Source organism: Talpa europaea (assembly GCF_964194135.1).
Source record: "Talpa europaea genome assembly, chromosome: 8".
NCBI lineage: Eukaryota > Metazoa > Chordata > Mammalia > Eulipotyphla > Talpidae > Talpa > Talpa europaea.
This window is the reverse complement of record NC_140075.1, coordinates 87458346-87476833: the sequence shown is the minus strand read 5'-3', so window position 1 is coordinate 87476833 and position 18488 is coordinate 87458346. Positions and strand designations below refer to the sequence as shown.

At 41.2% G+C, this 18488-nt stretch overlaps 1 protein-coding gene across 1 annotated transcript in view; it reads left to right on the top strand.

The window, feature by feature from the left end:
* Nucleotides 1-15539: 15539 nt before the first annotated feature.
* SLC35F4 (solute carrier family 35 member F4) overlaps nt 15540-18488 on the top strand; it is a gene marked incomplete at both ends in the record, with an annotated part of 200421 nt that continues 197472 nt past the window's right edge. The window contains one exon of the mRNA XM_084239605.1: nt 15540-15642. Coding sequence (XP_084095731.1) covers nt 15540-15642 — 103 coding nt within the window. The remainder of the gene's footprint in view (nt 15643-18488) is intronic.

Below are 18488 nucleotides of genomic sequence, written 5' to 3'. Positions count from 1 at the left end.
TTGGCTCTTGCTATAATTAGGCTGTGTAACAATTAAATCTCATAAGCACACAAATATAACCATTTATTTCTCAGTGTTGGTGGTCATGTGAGCTATGAGGGGAGGTTGGGTCATATGCACTGGGCTCTGCTGGGTGACTCTGCTTTAAGCTTTGGGTCTGGGCCTGCTCCGTATGTCTACCATCCTTCTTGGTTGAGTGGTTCTAGTTGATGGTGTCCTGCAATCCAATTTCCAATGGGTGTGTGGGTGCCAAGGCTTCCACACACTGACAACCCCTTCTCACACACCAGGAGGGTGTCCAAGACTTTGACTCAGTCCTGACACTATCTACCTAGAGGTATCTACTCAGATTACACAGGCTAAGAACTCAGCCTCCCAAGGCCACCCTCTACTTCAAACATAGGTTACAAGCCCCACCCCCTGTTTCTGACTTCAGGCTCCATGGACTTAGTGTGGCTGCTTATCATAAGCCCCAGATTACATGTACTTCTGACTGGCTTCAAACCAGGTTCCCAGGACACCCACCTCAGTTTCGACTAATTTGCTAAAGTGGAACATAGAATGCAGGAAACCTGTTCACTTACTGGATCACTGATAACTTACAGAAAATAGTAAAGTGTTGAATTGAATAAATAGCCAGATGGAAGAGATGCACAGTGCAAGGTATGGAGAAAAGACAGGAAGCTTCCATGTCCTCTCCAGGAACACCATTCTCCCCAAATCTCTTCTATGGAGGCTTCCGTACATAGGCATGAGTGATTAAATCTTTGGTTATTGGCAAATGAATTACACTTGTAGCCCCTTTCCCCTCCAGGAAATCAGGGAGGAATGGAAGCCCCACCCTCCATTCTTGACTGTTTCTCTGGCCACCAGCACTCCTTAGAGGTTTCCCTAAAGTTACCTTCATTAACATAACAAGAGGCGCCTTTAACTCTCTGCAACACTGAGCCAGGAGCTGTGGGTGAAGGCCAAATATAGATGAGAAATACAATATTAATGAAAATATCAATCAATTTATTCTGAAAATATCTATTAAACACCTTCTCTGTGCCTGGCACTATGCGAGGCTTTGGGAGTGCGGTGGTGCGAAAAGCAGAGCCTGAGCTGCCCTTATGCAGCTTGCATTCTAGTGAAGGAGACAGTACAGAGGGCCTTCCTGAGGAGGCTTGAGACATGAAGGAAAAGTCCCAGACAAAGGCAGGGAGGGCCAAGGATGGGGGAGCAGGGTGCAGATAGAGGGAACAGCACCTTTCAAGTTCCCAAGGTGAGAGGAGAGTGTGACTTTCTCAAAGAAGTTTTTTTTTTTTTTTTAAAGATTTATTTACTTATCCATACAAGAGCTGGGGTGCAGGCCAGAGATGCGGGGGTGTAGGAGGATTCACCAGAGACAGAGTGGGGAGCAGAACAGGCAGACTGACTGAAATACACTGCTGAGGGGGGCAGCAGGCGAGTCAGGAGAGGTTTGCTGCGCCATGTGGGCAGCTCCCTGGCCGGGGATTGAACTGGTGCTGCAGTGGCTGCGGATAGTTTCAGAGTGCTGCATTTACCCCTTGCACCACCAGGGAGGCCCCGCTCAAAATTTTTACAGAAGCTCACTGTGTTACAGAGACATCTCCATAAAAGGGGAGGTACCATGTTCCCCACCCCCATTTTAACTAAGGGTGGCGCTGAGGGGGTCAGGTCAAATTAACATAACATGGAAGGAGACGGGCTCTGGAGGGAAGAAAAAATGCTCTCACTTGTGCAGCCCTACTTGCACCCTGGTACTGCTGGGAAGGAGACACATAGAGGAGAGACAAGCAGAGACACTTGAAAGAGACACAGGTAGGTGAGAGATGCCTGGGGGCGCTGACAGGAGCAGCTGTTGTGTTGATTTTTACTTTGATTTTGTTCCTTTTGCTCCAGCCCTCTGGACCTGCTTCAGAACCCCTTTCCTGTGGTTCCCCACGGGAAGGTGCCTTAGATTGTGGCAAGCTTTTGGGCCTATATAAGTATGGGTAATCTTGGGAATCTTATTAGAAAACTTTGATCCTTTCTTCTTCCTCCATGCACACTAATACTACTAACATTCTTTCCACTAAGTGTCTCCTTTGCCTTTGTGCACATAGATGGCCAGATCCCTTTAAAGTGTGCCAGTTTGTGGGGTGGGGGGGGGGTCCCTGGGTACTCCTTGGCTGTGTGCTAATAGTTGGAGACAGCTGGAATGAGGGAACAGTCAGAGGCTGGAGATGTAGATGGAGGCCAGTTTGTTTCTAGTTACTAGAGTGTAGAATTCCTGCTTAATGCCCTATTGAGTCATTCAGATTTTTTTTTAATGTATATTTTACATTGTGTGTGTGTGTGTGTGTGTGTGTGTGTGTAGAAGAATGAGGGTGTAGGCCAGAGAAGTGGTGGGTGAGAGGATTCACCAGAGACAGAGTAGGGGCAGAACAGACAGATCTACTGAAACACACTGCTGAGGGGAGCAGCAGGTGAGACTGGGGAGGTTTGCATCATGTGGGTTAGTTTCCTGGCCAAGGATTGAACTCAAGCAGACGGTAGGGATGATCACACTGAGACTTAACCCCTAGGCCACTGGGAAGGCCCACCATGCAGATGTTTTGTTTTTTATATATTTATTTTTTAAAAACCTATTCATTTACGCATACAAGAGCCCAGGCACAGGCCAGAGATACAGAAGTTGAGAGGATCCACCAGAGACAGAGCGGGGAACACAACAGGCAGACTGACCGAAATACATTGCCGAGGGGAGCAGCGGGTGAGACAGGAGAGGTCTGCCTCGCCATGTGAGTTGCTCCCTGGCTGGCTGGGGATCGAACTTGTGGTGCTGCAGAGGTTGCGAATTGCTTCATAGTGTGGTGCTTAACCCTTGCGCCACCAGGGAGGACACACGCAGATGTTTTAAATAGATATTTGTTCTACAGAAAGCAGATTGGCTGTGCTTTTGCACATCGGATTAGAATAGAGGAAGGTATTTGGAAGACTTGTGTAGTAATCCAAGATCAAAGAAGGGTCACCTGAATGCGGGCATTGAAAAAGAGAAAAAGACCTAATGGGAACTATATACTATAGGGTTTGGTGATATTTACCAGATTCTCCCTTGAGAAAATCAGTATTTACTCAGACTTCCCAAAGCACAGATAGCCATGATTATCCAACTTTGGTTTTGGATTAGTTAAGAATGATGAAAGGGCAGGGATTTTTGAAGGGCGTTATCGATATGATTTTACTCATTGGTGCATTTATATTCTGCCACTAGGCTGTTTTTTTTGTGTGTTCCTATGGGATCCTCTTTAGGAACATGCTTCTCAGGGCGTATACCAGTAATGACTTGTGCTTTTTCTGACACTATTTTGCGTTCGAACTATGAGGAGTACTATTAGTGACCACAAGGTCCTCTTTGGTGGGTGTTTAGGAGGCCCCACACCAAAATACTGCTGCTGCTAGCAAAATGCCTGGCCCTCATGGCATTTATTGGCCTCATTATGGCTTCATTTCTGGTTTCTATTTTTAATTTTACTTTTCCCCCAATTCCTACTTGCTTATTTTATTATTACCTTAAATGTCACAATGTAGTATCTTTATAAGCTACTTCAATTCCTTTTTGGAATTAGATTGAGTATAAATAATTATAATAATATGAAAAGAACTTTTGAATCTTAGTGCCAGACATTTAGGATATTAATAGTGGATCTATACTGTTAAGCATTTAATGGTGAAAAAAAATTCTTTTAGAAGATTTATTTATTTATGTACACAAGAGCTGGGATACAGGCCAGAGATGCGCAGGGGGTGAGAGGATTCACCAGAGACAGAGTGGGGAACAGAACAGGCAGATTGACCAAAGTACACTGCTGAGGGTAGCAGCAGGCGAGTCAGGAGAGTCGCTGAGCCATGTGGGTTGCTCCCTGGCCGGCTGGGGATCGAACTCATGTTGCAGAGGCTGCGGATTGCTTCATAGTGAGGTGCTTAACCCCTTGCGCCACCAGGGAGGCCACTAATGGTGAAAATTCAAAGCTTTTGAAAGTCTAAGGGTTTTTCTTTACTTATCAAGTAAAAACATGCCTTTCTGTCTTCCTCTGAATTTTAACTTGAGCATCACCAATTTCTTCCTTCTGATTTAAGCTGAGTAGTAATGCATTTTGGTTTTGCCAAGAGTAACCAATCTTCATTTAGTTCTTCTATAATTTTTCTTATGGAAAAAAATCTTTGAGTATTTGCAAAGATTCATTTTAAAAATATAAATGTTGTTATATTGGATTAGCCTTTTTCTGAGTCACAGAAATAACTCTCTCCCTCTCTCCTTTTTCTCAACAACTAAGCTCTGTATTATATTAGAAAGGTAGGTTTAAAACATTTATTCGTGTCCTAAAAAAACTGGAGATCCAGTGGGGGAGGGAAGTCAATCAGATCTTCCCTATACTGTGCAATAAATGCCCCCACAGGGGGTGATCACAGTGAATGCCTTTATTTTCCAGGTCCCTACTTTTTGTCTTGGTTGTAGCAACAGCCCTGCTGAGTCAAACCCACTGCTCCTCTTTGTTCTGTGTCTGATTGTACCAACATTATGCAGACCCAGCTTGTGTGGGAGTCCGACTTCTTGCTCCCATTTTGAAGTCAGAAGGTTTGGAATTATATGTCATGCAAAAAGCTGCTGCTTCTATTCAGACAAAAATCTCATCATTGCAGGTAACCTTTTAATGCCAGATTCTAATTAATGATAAAGTCCCTTCCCTATTGCCTCTCTTAACCCCATGGTTGGAAGACTGCTTTGCTAATCTGGAATCAAGGAATTCTATTAAAGGATACATTCTGCTGAATGTATTCTCATCACATCTCTGATCAATCTGCTTTGCAACAGTGGCATTGATTACAGTGGTGGAGGTGGTATAGTCCAAAAAGGGCTACATTTTTTCACATCAATCCTATTAAGGGGCAGAATCTATTTCTTCATCTCTTGAATTTGGGCTAGACTTATAACTTGCTTTGTCCAATAAAATATGACAGAAGCAATATAGTGCAAGAACTAAATTTGGGCCTCAAGAGGCCTTGCATGTTTGACTCTTACTCTTGGGACTTAACCGCTGTTTCAAATAAGCCTGGACAATCTTGTTGGACAACAAGGCATTATCCAGTCATCTTAGTCTCCACTGCATGTGTGTAAGAGACTATCTTAGCATATGCAGTGCTAATCAGTACTCAGCTGATCCATCTGCTGACCACAGAAGGATAGTGAGCCCAGGCAAGATCAGCCAAGCCTGGCCAGATCAGTAGAGTCACCCAGATGACCAATAGGTCATGAGAAGTAATAAATAGTTTTATTTAAGCTATAAGGTTTAAGCTTGTTTGGCATATAGAAAACACTAGTCAGTAGAAGCACAATTTTGGCATTACTGCATCACTTACTAGATAATGTGGGTACTAGTGGACTTCAGTGTAGAGTAGGAAGAAAAAAGGAAGAGAATTAAAGAAATGGAAAAAGTAACATATTCTCACCTCCTTCTGCATGGTGTATTGTTGTTGTTTTTAACCCAAAACAATTAATAAACAAGTAAACAAGTTTCTTGGACAATATAGTAGAAGATTACACATAAAAGAATAGATTCAGGGGCCTCCATGGTGGCGCAGTGGGTTGAGCACTGCACTGTGAAGCTGTCCACAGCCTCTGCAGCGCGGGTTCAATTCCCGGCCAGCCAGGGAGAAACCCACATGGCACAGCAGACCTCTCCTCCCTCTCCTGCTGCTCCCCTCAGCAGTGACTTCGGTCTATCTGCCTGTTCTGCTCCCAGCTCTGTCTCTGGTGAATTCTCTCACGCTTCTGCACCTTTGAACTATACTCCAGTTCTTGTATAAATAAATAGAATCTTTTAAAAAAAAATAGATTCAAACTTCCTATTTATAATTGCCAAAGATTTGTCAAAACCATCCATGCTTTTATGGCAGTGAATTTAAAAATATTAACCCCATAGAAAGAAAATATATGATTTATTAAGTTACTGATATCCAAAGATATTTATTAATTTATCTCCCTCTCTACCATCCAAAAGATAAGGGATATTAGTTCAACTTGAATAGATGCATAATTGGATAAGCTAGCACTGATTTAACAGAACTATAACTCAGACTCCATTAAAAAGTCATTAAGTTTCCATTTAACAGACACCTTGATGGACATCTGTTCTGTCTGCAGAGTTCAGGGTTCAGCCTGGGAAAAACAGAAAGAAGAGGAAGAAAGATCCATCCTCTGGGGAGAATGTGGGGAGAGACAGGGATGATGGTAGATTTACCTGCTTATAGATTGGGAGCAGTCAGAAAGCCAGACAGGAAACGGTGGCATGAGCATTGTCAGGAAAAGGAGGATGCGCTGAAAATGGGAGACCTGCCGCCAACTTGCCTGAGGATCTTTGAACTGTCCACTTAGGCGCCCTAGCTTGCTTCCTCATTTATAAACTTAGCACTGGGAAAGCTGTTATATTTCCGGTCTTGAGACAAGTTAGCCTATCCTGAGTGAGTGTTTATGCCTCACCTCTTCAAGAAAGTGGTCTTAATCTCCCTATTAAAGGTCTTATTTATTACAATGACTCCTTCAATCCCTATATGTTCTTTTATGTCTGGCCTGTGCCGAGCTCTCTGAGCACCTCTGACCATACAGTGGTAAATGAAATGCAGTTGGTAACTTTCAGGCATACAGTGTAGAACAGACCACATGGTATAGAAAGAGTGTGATGGGAAAAATATCTGGTCCCTTTGGGAAGAGAGTCTTCTCAGAGGTGTAATTCCTTTTGAAATAGCTGGAGGATAGGTAGCACTAGTCAGAGACAGGAGCATTTGTAATGACTATCCAGGCACGGATGGTCTAAGCACTTGGTTCTGCTACATAGAACCCAGCATTACTTATACCCACATAACTATGTGCCTAGGGTGCTTTATTAGCTTAATAATCTAAAGACTTTACGAATATTTTGAGATGTTACAAAATTTTTTTATGTACTCGTTGTCATGGAGTCCTGTTTTATTATTTATGAGAACACGGGGAGCAAGAAGAATTAGAGACCTTTAGTCAGACTGCATCACATTCACTAGGAAAGAGATAATTGCAATTGCTGAAGAGAACCTGTGTAGGCAGGCAGCACTCTCCAGCACAGTGCACAATAAAAGTCTAGTCACACTGGAGAATTAAAGAGCTAAAATGGGTTTTAGGCTATCTTGTGCACTGGTGCATGCAAGTGTGTGTGCGTGTGTGTGTAAGTGTACATGAGTGTGTGTGCTCATCTAAAGATCATGAAACTGTCTTTTATGATTTGGAAAGTGAGAGGTTAGTCATAATCCTTTAACAATCACATTTTGGGTTTTGAATACTTAACAATTTTCTTTATTTTTTTCACACACAAAAACCCTACTTACTCAATAAATGTTAAACTCAACAGCCACAAAATTTTAGTTTCCAACAATGAATGGTACACACGTCATCTGCACAGAGAAGGAACTTAGCTATAACTAAAACTAAGCAAATACAAATCAAAAGTGAAACATACTTGAGCTAGTCATATAAGATAGTAGCTTACTTTTACTCAGTAAAAGAGACAATTTAAACAAAACTATATATTTCCTAGAGATTATTTGAAAACATTTACAACTTCTTTATAGAGAATTAAAAAACATATTTTAAAATAAAAATCATATATTTGAAGTAAACTGGTCTAATTCAATAGATACTATGTAAAACAATTTTTAAAGCTATTAAATAGAGTTCTAGTACTGACAAATGCTTTTTTTTTTAAAGATTTATTTATTTTTATATGAGAGCTGGGGTACAGGCCAGAGGCGTGGGAGGGTGAGAGGATTCACCAGAGACAGAGTGGGGAACAGAACAGGCAGACTGACTGAAATACGCTGCTGGTGAGCTCAAGGGAGATACCACCCCTCAGGCAGTGAGGTCATACAAGATGTAGACTGCCATGGCTGTGCGCTTACAGGAGACATGGCTCCTCAGACCAAGAGTCTGTTCTCTTAATATATATATATACCTAGACTTATAGTTTTAGTAATATAAGTATACTTAATTACAACTGTAGTCAAAGAAGAAGATCTTAATGGAGATCAGAAAGAAGCACCACTATTTTCTTTTACAACATCTTAGTCATTTACATGCTAGTATAAGTAAGACAATGAATGTGTCAAGCATTGAGGTGTGCTACAGGACCAGTGCAGTGGTGGCAGGCAGAATTGGGATCTTTCTCCAGGGGTTGTTTAGTCATGTTCACCATCAGAGAGCAACAGAAGGGCTTTCTTAAAATCCCCAGAAGTATTACTCTCAACCACAGAATACAGAGAGGTAGTAAAATTCTTCCTAAATTCCTTTCTTTTGTTAAACAGGTCAGTCTCACTTGTGGAAACCACAATATGATGAGGGTGTGATCATCTGTCCCAGCACCCTTCATAGCATTGCAGAATGTTTCTGCAAGTTAGGCAGGTATGCATCTAATAGAGTGCCCAACAGCAAGGAGCAGATGCCTCAAATTATTAGCAGTCTCTTGGTTAATGGTTTCCTCAAATTGAAATCCTGATATAGCCATGTATTTTATCAAACACCCTTCTTAAATTAGACACACTTTATGTTTCAAAGATGGTGATAAACTTTTCTTCATCAGTCTCCCATCTAAGTTCTCTGATTTGAAACAAAGCCTTGTCCTCTTGTGACCCAGTTCATGAGGTCACCAGATCACAAGGTCACCAGATCAAAGGACAGATGGTGCTTTCCCCCGGGTCCTGAAGAGACCAGGTTCCTGCTGGCATGAACTTCACTCCAAGTCCTGGGGAAGCAAAACATGCATTGTGGAGAGGGAAAAGTTTTTTTTCTAACTATACAAAGGGATGTCACTGAGCTGACTTATCACTTGATATTGAGACTGATCAGTTGGACTGATTGCTGGATCTTTGGGGCAAGAGATTTCAAAAGGGACAACTTCTCAGGATGGTTCATTAAGAATAGAATGAGACGGATTTATACCCCAGCTCCTATTTTCCATTATCAAAGGTTTGCCCCTCTTACCTCTGTTCCCTGAACTTTTAGGTTGCTCATGCTTGATCCAAGTGGATGCACTTTCATGTCTCAGCATCAATGGAGAAGCCCTGGGACAGAGGCTGGAGGTGAGGCACTTCCAGGCTGGGTCTCTGAAGTTGATGGGTATCCACACAGAGTTGGTCACAGCAAAGGTGAAGCAAGAAGCAGTAAACTGGAACATAAAAGGTATTTATACAACCTTTTAGCTTCTCTGATGAGAGGCATACTTTTTCTGGTAAGTTAGGAGTCTCTTCTAACATCCACTGTGTAGCCAGAAACAAAATGACAAATGTCCACTTTAGTACTTATGGTCTATATTATCTCAGGATAGTCAAAGAACAGGTTTTCTTAATGTTTCTCACTGACACTGAACATAATGATGAAAAAAAACCTTGTGAATGTATTTCTGGCAAATTATTGGTTCTAGATATTAAAGGCAAAGTCACTTCTGAAATTGCTTTGGGCAACAGTTATTAAAAAATGTGGATGTATTGCAAAAAAATGCAAATGTATTGAACACATACTCTAGGCACTCTGTCTTGTTGATGCATTCTAATTAGTTTTAAATGTTCTGTTCTCTCTGATTTTCTGTACTGCTCGTAATGTTTCTTTTAACTATTTATTTTGTTTTCAGTATTACTTATTGGTAAATTGCTCCCGGAACTGGTGATACTTAAATACACATAGTATGGCCGTAGAAAACAAAGTATGAAAGAATACTATTTGAAAGTTGTATGTATGATAGGAATTCAACTCTTTTTGATAGTATTTTGTTAATAACTTCACTTTTTGGTGTGTCAAAGTCATCTTGGATGGGATGGCCATTATGTCAGAGGGAAAGAGAGAACTCCAAGTGGCTTCTATTTGCTCTGACTGGGACATGACCATTGTCCCTTTTGTTTACAACTGGAATCAGCCCCATATAACCACAAGGGGGCAGGAATTGCAATCCTGTAGTATGTTTAAAATGGGGGAGAGCTATAAATATTTGGCAAATAGTACCAATGACTACCACAGCAGGCTTGCCTTTTTTAATAGTTAATGTTACAGACAGCCTTGTGTGATAAATAACGTGTAGTAGGTTTAAGACTGTGCAATTTAAGTGTTTATAGAAAGTCTGATACATAAAATGAATATGTAGCAGTTTGAATATTTAACGACCATCACAGGTACTCAAGAAGATTTAGAAAATATTTATGAGCTTAAATTAAAGCTACTTAAATTAAGGTAAATCTGATGAGTCTCCATTCCCCATAGGAAGAGTGGACAATGTAATCTTAGTCTATTTTTTGTGCTCCCTCTTGAGGGTCATTCAGACAGGAGAGATCTTCCCCTGCTCTTAAGCATCAAGGAAATACTCTGGTCCTTCATCACTTGTTCACTGCTGAGATGTACAGTCATCAAACTCATAGTTCATACTTCTGGTGGCTCTGCTGCTTCTGGGCCAAGTTTGGAAGCACCAGAATCAGCTGAGGCTAGGAAGCCCAGGGATTATGGCCCAGCCTCTCTCAGGGCACCACATTGTGATTCCTCTGAGGACTGTCCACTTCCCTTAGCGAACTAGAACCAAGTAGGGCCTGAGTCCCTCTCATGCCTGGGACCACCAGACTTTGTCTCCTTTTCAGTCTGAAGCACTCTTATGTCTAGGACATCTCAAAGGACAGGAAGAACTGCTAACCTTGAGCAGTTTGTTTCTGCAAAGCAATTTTGTTCTGCAGCCCACCTATTTATTTGACTTGCCAATGTGATTCCAAGATCGGCCTCATGTGATTATTGCCATGGTTGAAAATGAAAGACTTGTGAAAGCAACTGTCACAGAGAAATTCCTAATAATGTGAATGAAGTATTAAAATGTGAATTAACTTTAGTAAGAAACAATGAATAGGGCAGGGATGAGGTTAGGAGAAGCAAATTAATATTTATCGTGCACCTACTAAATACCAGGCCTTGGTGAAACATTTTCATATTAACTTACTTAACTGTAACCTTAATATTGAGTAGAGTATGAGCCCATTTTGTAGAGGAGTACACTGAAGCTCTAGAGGGCTTTATATATGCATAGAACAAAATAATGATGCTAGCATTTTGATGCTATTATATGCCAGGGACTGTTACAAACTCCTTATGAATGCAGACTCATTTAATCTTAATAATAGTTTCATGAGATAGGTACATTGGGTATAATAGTTTTGCTTTACTGATGAGAAAACTGAGTTATAGAATTTATAAGATTTACCCAAAAGTATACTGCTAGAAAATGGTGAGGTCAAATTTAACCCTTGGCAGTTTTGCTCCAAAGTCCATACTCCAAGCTACTATGCTGTATATAGCTGAGGGAGAGAAGAGAGGGAAAAAGAGAGGAAGAGAGGGAGAAAATGAGAAAAAATGACAGAGACACACCCACAGAGGTCATAGATAAATTCTAAAATCTGAGTGCATTTGTTTAAATTACTTAAAACTTTCTCCAAAACAGTTCAATGCATTTTCAAGAAATTGAGCCTCGAAAATAATCCTATGATAGAGCCTGGCACTGAGGTCAATGAAAAGTAAACTGCCCTGACTTCCTAGGCAGATACTGAGCATTGGGCCCCAGCCCCTATCAGTGCTACCATCTGCCAAAAGGTAAATTAACAAGGATTACCATACCTAAGATAGGAACAGAAAGGCAATGTCAGCATTCCAAGTGGGGCAGGTGATGAGTTGGTGGCTAAATATGCAGAATGGTTTTCCTGAAAATGGAATATGAAGACTATACTTTCTTCTTCCCAGATGCCAGTGCCTATCACCTGGTTGGCTAGATGCCAGGTGCTTTTAAACACAAACACTGCAAACTATGTGGGGTCAACTCATTGCAAATAGCAACATTGGCCCTTGGGTATTAAAGCTTAAATATTTGTGGCTATCTAAGCAGCCACATTACTCTTCATTCAAGGAGGTAGGTATACTATTGATATATTAGTTTCCCGGAACATTAAAAAAAATCATTTCCTCTTTCAGCATCTTTCATCGGTAAATATGAATAGGTGGTCAAAAAGATTAAGTGACTTATGCCTGCCATGGAAAGAAGATTCAATGTCAGATATTCTCTTCCTTAGTTGCTACTCAGAGTAGAAAGATTAGATTTCAAGGATTTTATTTTACTAAACCTTTCAAAGTATAAAGGCTGATGTAATTTAAAAAAAAACTTTGATGAAAGGCTATATGTATTTGGGAGGCTATATAGATTCAAATAGAATTTATACCTAATGACTACATTTCAATTTTAATGTTATTACTTAGTATTGTTATTTTAGCATCAGATGTAAAGACTATAAGTGAATATCATTTGAACAGTTTTACAAATGATTTGACATTTTTAAATAACACAAATAACCAAGTTCTGTATACTCAATTAGTATAAATATCTAATCTGACTTCATCAAATTATGAGCAAAATAAATAATGTCCCTATATCAAAACTCAGTTGGAATCACAGGCAGATGTCCTGTGCTTAATGCATTAGAAATGTCCCTGAAAAGTTGCATATAAATCAAATTTTTGTAAATCAAGATATGGTTACTTGGAAAATTGATTTACTAGGAAATGGCTATGTGAAATTGGCTACCATGAGGAATCATTTTTTAAAATGCAATAAACATTTACTTAGGACACTGGTGCAATGGGAAATAAAGGCTTATACTATGAGAAATAATTTTGTAAATCAAATAACTACCTTTAATCTTTTTTGTTTAATTCTATCTTTTCCTCATTTTTTCAGAATAGATTTGGGGCATGCTGATAATGTGCATTTTATAAATTTGAATTTCTGTTTGTAAATCACAATTTTGGTTGTGAAACTGGTAAATATATAAAAATGTTTTTTAAAAATTATCACCTCAACAGCTTTCTATAAATTTTCAGTGATAAATAACATCTGAAAGCCTGAAAAACTTATCATCTGCACCAGAGTGCTTATTACTAGCAGAAATTTGTTTTTCATTGTTGATCAATTTATAATTGTAGATTTTCAGTTCATTAAAAACTATTGTGTCCTAGATTATAGCATCTGCTTACATTTACCATTTTAGTCACCCTATTACAGATGATTACAGAGAAACTTGTAAATGCTCTGATATTTTAAAATTAATTTCCAGGTCAATTTGAGAATTTTCATAATTTCAATGAGAAAACATAGACTCTTCTGGGTATAATTTAATTTCCATTATTTAAATTTATGCTGACTCTGTTGTTTATATGAATGATGAGATCCAGGTAAATACATTTGAAAAAAAAGCAAAACTAGGAAGAGAGCAACATCTTATAAAATATATGTAATTCAGAATTTAAATTAATTAAATAACATTCATTGTAAACCAGAACATATTACCATATGCATTCAGTAAGAGAAATTAAGAAGACATTCGAGCAAAATAAACATTTAGGACAAAACTATTGTCTTCAAAGTTTGTGCCTATGTATATTCCAGTTATTTTAGAAGGTTTTGCTTGAAATTTTTCTTAATTTCTCTCTTACAGAATGCATATATTACTATGCTATGGGTTACAATGATTGTTAAATTAAACACACATATGTAATATAGGTAGATTTGTTTTATAGAAATAACTAAGCAAAAGGACCTCTTGAATGTTTGCAACACATTTCACTGTATGTAATACATGCATTTTATATAAGGTCTGCTAAATAGATGAGATATTATAAGCTAAAAGTGCTGAAGATTGCTTTGGGGTAGGAGTGGGGGCTGTGGGATGTATAGATATAATCCTTTCATTTTGCTTTAAGTGTTTAGCTTCCCATCATTGCCCTAGGCTTGCTTTATCTTTAGGTTCATTTTGACCTTTCAGTTTCTTCCACCCTTCTGTCTCACCTTGCCCAGAAAGCAGGTGTGGGAAGAAATTGGTTTCTTTATGAACTCTCCTTTCAGCCACATGGTCTCAGATTCTCTACACTCTGAATATCCTGTGTTAGCTTTATGTCTGGATGAAAACACTTAAAACTCATTGTGAAATTTAATACTGTATTTTTATATGCTTAAACCTAGTTCATTTTTAAAAAATGTGTGTATTTCTTCCCTCTTAAAGATCCACAATGTGGAAAATGCTTAAAGACAGGAATGGTATGAGAAGTTCTTTGGAAGCTTCTCAGGGGACAGTAAGGTCAATTTGTTTTGTCCCCTCCTCTTAACTTTAGAAATGTGAAATCTGGCAGGGATGGCTTAAACTGGTTCTGTTTGGAAAGTGGACATAATAACCTCTAAGTTGATGAGCTCACACCTCATCCCCACCCTCACATACCCTTTAGCTTCTGATATGAAACTAAGAAGTTCTCCCCCTGCACCCCCCCCCCCACCTCCAGGAAGCTATGACTGCAAATGATGAATGGAGGGAATCATCCTACCTCACTGACTGACCTGTGAGTCTCTGGACAAAGGAGAAGAGTCACCCCAGGGGAGGGTGCTGTGCTCACTACTAGGAACACATAGTTTCAAGGACATTCTAGACTCGAAAATTCTCCACTGTAGCGAAAACTTTCCTCCATCCAGATATTTACAGTATTAAGGGCTACCCCTTAATGTTTTCACCAATAAAGAAGAAAACCATTTCTTGTCAGAGCATTTGGAATTGGGAAAATAAACATGCTGTGCACAGCTGTGCCTCTGTCTCCCAAACCTTTGATGTTTTCACCGTGGAGCATGGAGCGGAAGATTCTTAGCCTTGGGGGCTAGAGTCTCCTGAAGTCTTAATGTCCCAGCAATACCTGGATAATCACTCCATGGACCACCTGCTGGGGCCTCATTTGCTTTTCATTTCTTAAAAAAAAAAAAAAGACACCCCATCGTCAGGCAAATTTAGAGAAGTGATCAACCCCTTAGGACGCTTGCAGATGAGCAGACCCCAGATGGTGTAGAGGTACAAGGTGGGCCAAGTCTCAGGGCACCCTGGGGGTGTCTCCGCTGGCGACGGTGTGCCTCTCGCGCACAGCGACAGCCCGGGTTCCGCTTGGGTCTCTCCCACCCACACGTCTCCTCCCTGATCCCCCGCCACCTTCTCACCTTTCTCCTCCCACGCCCCTGGACCAACCATTCCTTCCGTCAGGTGGAGTTGGGGGAGACTGCCCTTCGGAGAAGGGGTGCAAAAAGGGTTAACAATGAGAGTTGGCGGCCAGGTGGGGCGCCCACGCCCGCCCACCGCCGCGGTGGGCGTTGGAGGTGAGGGGGCGCTGTTCGGGCAACAGTGCGCAGGGTGGCGGGCGGGAGAGCTGCCAGGCTACGGAGAGGACGGCCTGAGTGGGGGCCGCTCCGCCGCCGCTGCTGCTGTGATGCGGAGCCGGTCCTGCGCCGGGCGGTGGAGTCAGATCCTCGGCGCGGGAGCACGAGCTGCAACATCAGCACCCGCGGCGGCGGCACCTGCACCAGTTCCCCGGACCCGCGTTGCGCTCTCAGCCCCGCCGCGCTGGGGGCCGCCGCCCGGTGCTCTCTATGGATGTCAAGGCGGCCCCCAATGGGGTGGCCACCATCGAGGACCGCATCCTGCGGATCACCGGCTACTATGGCTATTACCCCGGTTACTCCAGCCAGAAAAGTAAGACGCCGCGGGACTGCCCTGCTTCAGGCGCCCGAGGGGGTGGATGCGGGAGGGATAGCGGGTCGGGACACCTGCAGCCCTGCCTGGGCGGCCAGCGCCACCCCCGCTGGCGCCGAGGCCACTGGCTAAAGTCTATCTGCTGTCCTCGGTGCTGAACCATGAGAGAGCTCGGGCCCCGGCGGTTTGCGCCTAGGAGTTTGCAAACATTCGAAGCCTTGGGGCGCAGAGGGGACCTGGTGAGCGCTCCTGATGGCTCAGCCCTGGCTAATTTACGACGCGAGGAGGCTAACATGGCTGTTTACTTAGCGGAAAGTCTGCCCTTGGGTCCGCACTCCCTGAAAGCCCCTACTGGGTGCCAGGCTGAGGACCGGGCTCTGGGGACGCTGGTTGAAGATGCTCGGGGGTGGGGCCGGGGGGCAGCAGACCCAGACGTGGGCTCTGGCACCTCCTGGGTCAGTTTATTCACTCCCGGTTATAGAGACTTTGCCAACGCGGGAATTACTCCTGTTAAAACATTTTTGTGAGGTTCTCCACCTTCGGGAGAGAAAGAACCTGTTCAGGTCATAGAGTCCTGGAGCTTGCAGCCAGACGCCAGTGCAACGGCTGGGGGTGGAGTGCATGGGAGGGGGAGGCAAGACCCAGGCACCCGCGCTGTCTACTGCACTGTAGCGGCTACCTCTGAGCCCCAGCAGGTTGTTCCTTTCAGTCTGAGATTTCTTCTGGCTGAGCGAGGTCATGAGGCAAGGATGCTTTCACTGGAGCAGTTTTTGGGGGTAGGGCAATGAGGTACTCTCTGCTCAGTACCTCTTAACCCAAAATGAACGCACTCTTTATTTGCTGGGACTAGTTATGCCTGAGTCCGAAGTGAAGCTCTTTTTTCTCTGAACTGGGGGAGTAGCTGTAGTATAATTTCCATGCAGGTGGGATTTCGCCTTTTCTATATCAGTGTATTTTCTGTTGCAATGGATGGAGCTTAATTGATGCTTGTTGCTATTATTTTTAACCAGAAGCCTCGGAAGCGCCTAAATGCATTTATGATTGGTTTTTTTCTTTCTGACATTTGGGGGTACAGTGAACATTAGAGTTTCTTTGAGGTAGACAAATATTGATACATAGACGGGAAAGCACAGTATTTTCCACATACCTTTCTATTGGATAATAATTGAAGAGATTTTTTTCCCCTTAGTGTGTCCTCTCAGATGTTTTCTAGTTTAACATTTCATTTGGTTTTAGGAAAGGCCTATCTGATTTGGTTGGTTTCAGTCTAGCTGTTTTTAGCATTAGAGGCTTGCATTATTCATTTTCCATACAAAAGTAATTATATAGTGTTAGAATTTTCTGGAAAGAAAATAACATGCTGTGGAATGCTGTTTGAAGTCTTTGTACTATAGATTCAAAAACTTCTTTTTTCCTTATTGGCAAAGGGTTTTTTTCCCAACCCTAGAAACTTAAGTGAAGGCATTAGTTAACCATATGGAGATTACTCGAATCTCGCCTCTGAATATATTAATTAAAAACCCTGGGATTTTGGTTGCTTAGGGAGTAAGAAACTGAAATTACAAGACTCAAAATAGTTTATTATAATTTTTATAACAATGGAACTTTGGTTAATAAAGAAACCAGAAAGAGAATTGGAAAAGGGACATTTTCAGATAAAGACATGCTCATGTTATCTTTTCATGTTTTCTTAAATAGCTGCACATGCTTCATTTGTAATACAATAAAAGACAAAATGAAAGCACATTGGCCAATACAACAAGTGAAGCTAAAAGGGATAAAAATGCATTTGGCATAGTTATTTGTGATGGACACTTAGCTAACTTCAGGTCACAGGTTCAAACAATGAAGGCAAAGAATCTCACAAGGGTGAAGAGTTCAGTGATAGTCAACTAACTTTTGGGATTTTCATGACTTTAGAGGTAGATAGAACTTGCTATTTTGAATAGTGAGAAAGTAGGATAGGAGAGAACTGGAAGAGGGCCAGGCAGCTGAGCAGCATGAAATAATCCTGAGCTTAATGCAGTCTTCAACTAGTAAACAAACACTTTGAAGCATGCCAGCACGATATGGTCAATTGATATATTTGTTACCTGTAATTATCAACAGCCTGGAAAAATCTGGAAGGATACACTTAGGAAAAGGCTATGGTGAGGAATATATAATCTGTGAAGGCAAGGTGACTTCCCCATTTTCTGACTGGTCACATAAGAGGCCTTAAGGATGGGATGATTTCTTGATGTCTATGCCACTTAACCTTTTTAGAGGTAGGTGCTAATTCACCTCTGAGAAAATGCATCAATGATCAGCTTCATGTTAATGTATCCTTCTTCCATCCTTGCCAAAGAATCAGAAAAATGAGCACCTTGTCCAGAACAAATGTTGGTAGTCAGATTAATGCAAAAAATAATTTTTTTTCTTTTTTGATACAGAGAAATTAAGATACTTTTATGGACCAATTGTCCATTTGTTTTACTTCTGCTCAATTTAATGAAAAGTTGTTGGTAATGACTGTATGTAAGAAACCAGGGTACAAAAATGAGTAAGCATTTGTCTAGCCTCCAGTTACTTATGGTCTGGTGGAGAAATAGATCTATTCATTCAACAAGTATTAATTGATCATTTTCTGTGTGCCATGAATATCATTGGACAATACAGAGAAAAATATTTTCTTTTTTAACAGTTTAAGTTGTAGTGAGAGGAGACAGACAACAAATACTGTACTGGTAAATGGATTAGTATATTTCAAGGTGACAAGTGCTTAAAAGTTATGACAGCATAAAAAGGATAAAAATTCTGAGAGGAAAAATGAATGTGGCAATTTTATTTTATTATTTAAAAAAAAG